The 8,239-nt window shown below is 41.2% G+C and overlaps 1 protein-coding gene across 1 annotated transcript; it reads right to left on the reverse strand.

Moving 5' to 3' along the window:
• Positions 1 to 3,132: 3,132 nt before the first annotated feature.
• On the reverse strand, positions 3,133 to 6,175 carry LOC107745720 (MARCKS-related protein-like). Its single transcript, XM_016559663.1, has 3 exons — positions 5,810 to 6,175; positions 3,906 to 4,286; positions 3,133 to 3,669 (listed from the first exon to the last, which is right to left on the reverse strand). The coding sequence occupies exons 1-3, from the start codon at positions 6,143 to 6,145 to the stop codon at positions 3,523 to 3,525; spliced, it is 864 nt and encodes a 287-aa protein (XP_016415149.1). The 5' UTR covers positions 6,146 to 6,175; the 3' UTR covers positions 3,133 to 3,522.
• Between the last annotated feature and the right edge of the window lie 2,064 nt (positions 6,176 to 8,239).

Raw genomic sequence — 8,239 nt, forward strand, 5'->3', positions numbered from 1 at the left:
AACAACAACAACAACAACATGTATAATATTCACATCCTTTGCTCAATACTTTGCTGAAGTACCATTGGCATTAATTACAGCCTCAAATCTTTTTGGTTATGATGCAACAAGCTTTGCTTATCAGCATTTGGCAATTATCTGCCATTCTTCCCCTCACCTGTTCACCTCTCAAGCTCGGTCAGGTTGGATGGGGGCAGACACACATTTTCAGGTTTCTCCAGAAATATTTGATTGGGCTCAATCCCAGGCTGTGGCTGGGCCACTCAAAGGACATTCACAGAGTTGTCTATAAGCCACTCTTGCTGTGTGCTTAGGTTCATTGTCCCATTGTCCTGTCTGAGGTTCTGAATGCTCTGGACTGGGTTTTCATTAAGGCTATCTCTATATTTTGGTGCATTGAGCTTTTCTTCTACTCTGATGAGTCCCTCAGTTCCTGCCGCTGAAAAACAGCCCCACAGCATGAGGCTGCTACCAGCACACCTTACTTTTGGGAAGGTACTCGTCAGGTGATGAGAAGTGCCTGGTTTCCTTCGAACATTATGCTTATAACTGAGGTTCATCAAACCTGAGAATATTGTTTCTCAGAGTCTGAGGGTCCTTTAGGTGCTTTTTTTTGCAAATTCCAAGTGTGTTTTCTTGTGTCTCTGAGGAGAGGATGGAGTTTGGCCACACCACCATAAAGCACAGATCGGTGGAGCGTTGCAGTGATGTTAGTCCTTCTGTAGGTTTCTCCTATCTGCATATGATCATGGAGCTCAGCTCTAACCAAAGTCCTTCTCCATCAATTGCTCAGTTTGGCCAGGAGGCCAGCTCTAGGAAGAGTCTTGGTTGTTTCAAAATTCTTCCATCAAGGGTAACAGAAACGACATGCTTCTGTGAACCTTCCATGCTACAGACATTTTTCTGTACCTCAAAAGGGTTGTGCTCTGACATGCACTGTTACCTGTGGGACCTTATATAGACAGGTGTGTGCCTTTCCAAATCATGTCCAGTCAACTGAATTTAACACAGGTGGACTCCAATCAAGTTGTAGAGACGTCTCAAGGATGATCAGTGGAAACAGGATGCACCTGAGCTCAATTTTGATGTGAATACTTATGTGCATGTGATTTTTTTTGTTCTTTATGTTTAATAAATTTGCAAAGATTTCAAACAAACTTCTTTCACATTGTCATTATGGGGTATTGTTTGTAGAATTTTGAGGAAAATAATGCATTTAATCCATTTTGGAATATCAACATAACAAAATGTGGAAAAAGTGAAGCGCTGTGAATACTTTCCAGATGCACTGTACATCTTAGGTTATCTATCAAAGTTATTGTTGTGATATAATCTAGCTGAAAGCACATGCATTTTAAATAATGATAATACAATTATATAGAGCTCTTTTTAAAGTATACTCGGGCACAAAGAGACAAAAAAATCACAAAACAGTATAACAAACGCATAAACATAACAAAAGCAATATAATAAAACCAATAACACACCACATTAATCACATTAAAAGTAACCCTAAATGGTGGGTTTTGAGTAATTTGAACATAGACAAATCAGTACACTCTCAGATATGTTTTTCCCATTTATTTAATCCAAATATTTTAGAATGAATAAGGCCAGATGATGCATATTAACTTATTTATACAGAGAAGAAAGAAGATAAAGAGTCAAGGAAGAAAGTCCAAAAAAGTACAAACAGATGGTTAAATGTTTTAATTCAGTGCTTAAATAAGACCATCTGCACAAAAAGCATCATCAACAGTGTGATAAACATTTATTAGTAATGGTGCCTCTCAACACACATATGACAGGAGTGTTTGTCAGAAGAGAGATGCAATAAAACACATTTTTCAGAAACCTAAGACTAAGTGCAATAAATATTTCTAAACATTTGCGCTTTGTCCATAGGTCACTTGTGTGCTGCTCATGTGAAACTAGAAAATGTTGCAAGTGTGACTGTAATACTTCAAATCAACACATGATGGCGCCATATGTTTATATTTGATCCCCCAATCCCCAGCGATAAATCTGTTGCCATTACCATCCAGACACAGACGAAAAAAAGACGAATATTATAATACTTTATTTTACTTAAAATGTGATAGTTACTCATTCATGGACGGGTAGGAAAAAAATCTAAGCAGTAAGCCATTAACTTATTAATTTACACGTCTATTTTCGTAAATTAATCGGTCTGTCATCAGATGCCTCAGATACCATACCTTGCTTAAAATTCTTCACAAGTCAATTACTTTGGAAGAAAAATGCAAATTAATTAATAAAACTGATTTGGACATAATTCACAATTTTAAAAAAAATGTTGCCAAGGCAAAATCGTCTGAGCATCAATGAACCATGAATGAAATTTGAAGCATGAGCATGTAATGAAATACAAGAGACTATTGATTATTTAATTAGATATTTTTACCAGTCTACAAACTGCCAGCTTTGGTCATTTCTGAGGTGAATTATGCTTTTTCTTTGGTGATCCAGTCTTATATTAAGGTATTTTTATTTGAAGTTCATTTCATACATTACTCTATTTAAACACTGCCACATCACTGAATAGGTTTCAGTGTGGCTTGTTGCAATGTATCTATATGTCGTAAAGTATGAATAAGATGTTTTCTATTTCCCCAAGTGGATTAATTTTACATGTCTAAATGTAGGTAATGTGGCTTATGAGTGACATGTGACCAAACATGAATATGTTCTGGGGGGCTTTACCTTGGACAACAGCCACTGTGAAGAAGGACAAACACAAAGTGAGCTTCTGTAGGTAACCAACATTTATTTACCATTATCAACTTTACAATAAAACCAGTAACATCTTTAAACATTAGCAAAATAAAGAACAAAATTGGTCAAATGTATTTACAGAGACCAAAAAGCAGATCAAGGCTCACATTTAACACATAACAACTCTGCTTCTTTTAAAACTTCAAATGTGAACAAAGCAAGCTCAAATGTGTTTTTATTTCGTTTTGTTTTTTTAAAGCCAAGATGAAAATTAAAATGCGATTTCAAACAAACAAGACAAAGCCTTCTGGATATTTAAAATGGTTCTCTATACACCACAAAATACTTAAATTTGGATTAAAATATAGGAATGTAGAAAGTTGGCAAGTCTTTTTCGTCATTATATGTGGTGATGTTGATCTTGCGTAATTCATCGGTATAGTCGCATCTATTCGGTGGTGGGCTTGAAAGATGCTCCTCCTTGATCTCATCTCATCCTCAACTCACTCTTGCGTTGACATCCCGCTTCCAAGAGGTTTCGGCCTTCGCTCGGAATTCCAGATCTTTGAGCCATTAATCAGGGAAGTGAACTAGTGAATCTAGTCTGTCATTTGTTATTAATCTTGAAGAAAGTGGCACGAGGAGTCTTTTTTTCACATACATGTGTATATATACATATACATATATCCATGTATATATACATATGTATACATATACACATATATATAAATATATATTTTTTTTTTCTTGGAAAAACAGTTCACAAAGTCCTTTTGTGAAGTACAATCACTCTTTCTGTTCGGATGGTGCAGGTGTTGAGCTGGTCTCCTCTGTTGGTTTTGTGGGCTCTGCAGCAGCCTCTTCCTTGGGGGCAGCAGGTTCCTCAGCCTTGGCAGCAGGTTCCTCGGCCTTGGGGGTCTCGGCAGGGGCGGGGGTCTCCTCAGGCTTGGCCTCCTCCTCCTTCTCCTCAGCGGCCGCCCCATTCTCCTCGGGCTTCTCTTCGGCGGCCGGAGCGGCATCAGCGACAGCCTCTTCCTTCACCTCGGCGCTCTTCTTGTTCTTCTTCAGCGAGATGCCCTTGAATTTGAAGGAGTTCTTCAGGGAGAACTTCTTCTTCTTCTTTTTGGGGGTCTCCTTGGTGGCCTCGCCCTCGGGTTTAGCAGCCTCGGTGTCTCCTCAGCCTTGGCCTCCTCCTCCTTCTTCTCCTCAGCAGCCGCCCCGTTCTCCTCAGGCTTCTCTTCGGCAGCCGGAGCAGACTCAGCGGCAGCTTCTTCCTTCACCTCGGCACTCTTCTTGTTCTTCTTCAGCGAGATGCCCTTGAATTTGAAGGAGTTCTTCAGGGAGAACTTCTTCTTCTTCTTCTTGGGGGTCTCCTTGGTGGCCTCGCCCTCGGGTTTAGCAGCCTCTCCCTCAGCGGCAGGCGCAGGTTCGATGGCGTCGCCGGCTCCAGCCTCAGATTCCTTGGCTGCCTCCGCAGAACCGTTGGTGGTGGCGGCATCTCCCTCTGCTTTGGCAGAGACATCGCCATTGGTCTTAACGTGGCCGTTCTCCTGAGAAAGGAACATTAAATTGTCAGTTTAATAATGCAATACAAACCAACATGGATGAATATTTATTACGGGTCTACTATATATGTAGCAGGGCATTCCTTGAATCGTCGACGGACACATCAGTGACTCGTCACGTAAACCATGCATGTCTTCGAGGTGACGCCTTGCAGTAGCGCACACCGCCGCGCGAGGGCGATAGAGCCGCACACAACTCACACAATGCCAACCGAGACGGCAGCTTCGGAACAAAAGACTTGAGATCGAGCGAATTTCATTGAGCTTCATTCACTATTTATCCATCGACGATGGAATAACTACAAACGTCGATTTAAAAAAGTAACATAAAATATAAGTACCCTCATTGATAAGAATGGGGTTTAGTCGCATAAAACCCCAAAAGCTTGACCAAACACAAACCAACATGGATGAATATTTATTACGGGTCTACTATATATGTAGCAGGGCATTCCTTGAATCGTCGACGGACACATCAGTGACTCGTCACGTAAACCATGCATGTCTTCGAGGTGACGCCTTGCAGTAGCGCACACCGCCGCGCGAGGGCGATAGAGCCGCACACAACTCACACAATGCCAACCGAGACGGCAGCTTCGGAACAAAAGACTTGAGATCGAGCGAATTTCATTGAGCTTCATTCACTATTTATCCATCGACGATGGAATAACTACAAACGTCGATTTAAAAAAGTAACATAAAATATAAGTACCCTCATTGATAAGAATGGGGTTTAGTCGCATAAAACCCCAAAAGCTTGACCAAATGTGGACTCTCGCCTCAGTGTCTAGACTTTAAAGCCCGAGCGTCTGCATATTAAGACTCCACGCGCTTCACAGAAAAAAATCAAATCCGATTAAATATCACGACTGTAAAGAGAAAAAAACATAGTAAATAATTGATTATCTAAACAAAAACATGAAAAATGTATCTAGCTGAATATATGGAATACTATAAAAATAGAATGAAAAGGGGAAAATTTATTAAAAGCAATATATTATGTTCTAAAACCCCAATTACAACCAAATTTTCCAGATTGATCGCAACCCCCCGCTGATAACCCATGCATAGTGAATACGTGCAGCATCCTCCTACATGGGCATTAAATGGAGATCGCATGGCAACAACACCGACCGTATCCAAGCGCTAGAAACGGACTTTAAAGACAGAAAAAAAAAACGTGAACATGTAGAAAAAAATATATCCGTTTTTAAGCGCGAGACAGAAAACCGTGTCTGATCAGCCTAACGTAGTGCGATTTGCGTAACGTTAACGTTAATGCCTCACGAATGAAATCGCTCGGTTTTCCCGCGTGCCACGAGACATGCAATGATAAATAACACAGTGAATGGTAAGCTAGCATGTCTTTCTTTTTCACTACAAATCAGCGCCTTCTCTATTTTTCATCGCACTCAGAGCGATGGTTAAATCGCTGACGGTGATTTAGCAACTCTCGCTTGAAGCACTTGTTTGTCAGATGTGGGTGTGTCGCAGTGGAGATGAATTACCTGTCCGTTAGTCTTGACGGCAGTCGGGTCAGCATCGGCGGCTTTCCCCTCCACAGCCACTCCTCCCTTTGATGCCTGGGATCCCATTATTCTTGATGTGGTTTTAATGTAAATTAAAAAGAACTCAAATTCAGGTAGGTGGGAAAAAATTAATCCAGACCAACGGGCGTAACGTGCATCCAATGGCGCAGGAAAGTTGGTGATTTTTTTTTTCTTCTTCCTTTTATAAGGAAAACTTGAGAAGATCCACTCGTCTTCCAGCCGTGAGCGTCGAGGGCGACCTACTACTAGCAGTCCTAGTGAACAGCGCTTCAAGATAACCAAAGCCCCGCCCATGGGCGTGCCTCGCTAACGTGAACCAATCCGAAATACGGCCCCGCCCATTATTGAGCGGTCCATGTCCCACCTCTGTTGATTTCGCATTAGGTCCATAGAAATAAAAAAAAAATGGTATCAAACTGGAAAGAAGATGGAACCGTCAGGGCGACTTGTTGAATTATCTGGTTACTGAGAGCAAAGGGGTTTCAGTTTAATTGAACCCATTGTACTACACTCTAAAGCTAAAGCATTTAAGACTGGTGCCTGTAGTTCATTATGCTCGATTGACTGTCTTCAAGACGACACTACCATTTAATGATTAATATCAGTGCATACTTTCACCTACTTCTCTCATAAACAACCTGTATGCTTCATTAAACGGTTCATGCTCAATAGTGAACACTATAGAACTGAATTAACTGTTAGATTACACTGTACACTGCACTGTCTTTTATATTCTGGCTTCAGAACTCCAGTGTTGAATTAGAAATCAATGCATGTAAAAAATGATTTTTGCTTGAAATGTTGAAATTTATTATGTTTTACAATGAATTGCATAACATGCCATAAGCATAAATGTGAATAAACAACAGCAAAACACATGGAATAAATACTGCACCAAACAATGTTTTCATGTTAGCCACATTAATAAGTAACATGAATTTGCACCAAACTACTATAAAGTTTGATTGGACTCATGACCTTTGGCATTAAGAAAAGCTATGAGAAGAGACATCTCCTCCCTTTTAAAAGTTGATAAACCGATATATTTTATGATCCTGTCTGTATGATTTTATGGTTAGTTCATTTTATTATCTGCATTTAGCATGAGAACAGACCTGTGACCCATTTTGAGGCTAAGATCTAAGACTGTTTTATTGGTTCTCACTGTTTACATTGATAATCAGATCTTCTCAAAGTGCCACCAAGGATTCCCCGAGATATATTATACAACATATTAATCTTTCTCCCATTTTTCATTCTCTTTCTCCTCTCGTCACGTACCCTTCTTGTTTTGTTTTGTTTTCTCTTCGGCCTTGTAAATGACATAAAGTCTAAACTGTTTGTGGAGGAATGTGAGGCATGCAAACGCTCATGAAGAATGTTTCACCGCATCTGCATCACGCCACTTTCTCAGAATGTCCAGAACCTCAGGGAGGGGGATCGGGGCAGAATACGTTTTTTGTGTGTGTCAGATGAGAGAATGTAATGAATAAGCTCATATATTGAAACAGTCTCCTCTTCTTCTCCAGGGAGAGAGTTGGGGGGGTTGGGTGTGATGGAGTGAAGAGAAGGAGGGGGGAGTTTTCTTGTGCCCAGAGCTTTTGTGATGTGGTTCATTTTCTTGATGACGGGTCAGGACACATCACCTCATCATCCATGCGTCAGACTCTCGCTTTCCCCTTTCCTATTGGCTGAAAGGCCTTTATTGTCGCCAGATCATTCGAAAGTTGGAGGGAAGAGTAAATGGCCGGCGTCCTCCACAGTGAGGCCTGCAGTTTACACCTTCCATACAGCAGAGACTCTTCTTTAGCCTGGCGTTTCAATCCCTGTGGAGATGCACGGCCAGACAACAAATAGCTCCTGCAGGAGCAACATCTCACATATGAATGTCAATGGGTGTGTTGATATGCCAATGATAGGCCCATCAGACCAGGCAGGGCAGGTGAGAACTGGTTTTCAGTTACCGTTGAGCTTTGTGACTGTTTTGACCACAGCAGGGAGCGAGAGAGGAGGATGGTGATGGTGTGGATGCGGGGGTTGGTTGCCCTAAAGCATTATGGACTCAACTGAAACTAGATGCTGACTTTACAGAGTCCAGTGCAGGGAACGCTGGGGGAAATTTGCCAAGGAAAGAAGAAATGACACATTCAAGTCTCATAGAATTGTTCCCAGCCAAAGCAGAGTTTTTTGGTAGGCTCAGTGGTTACCACTGTGACCTTTAGGTCAAGTGAGCAGAGTTCACATTCCTCTTGAGTTTCCCAGATCCCCCTTGGTGCCTTTAACCGGCTTCTGAGCTGATGTGCTGCCCATCTCGGTGGCGATATCTCAATATTTATCAGTCTTTTGTTACATGTGTCATGTAAGAACTAAAACACAATCAAGACATGT

This window comes from Sinocyclocheilus rhinocerous, unplaced genomic scaffold, assembly GCF_001515625.1.
Source record: "Sinocyclocheilus rhinocerous isolate Xijiao unplaced genomic scaffold, SAMN03320098_v1.1 scaffold2423, whole genome shotgun sequence".
Taxonomy (NCBI): Eukaryota; Metazoa; Chordata; class Actinopteri; order Cypriniformes; family Cyprinidae; genus Sinocyclocheilus; species Sinocyclocheilus rhinocerous.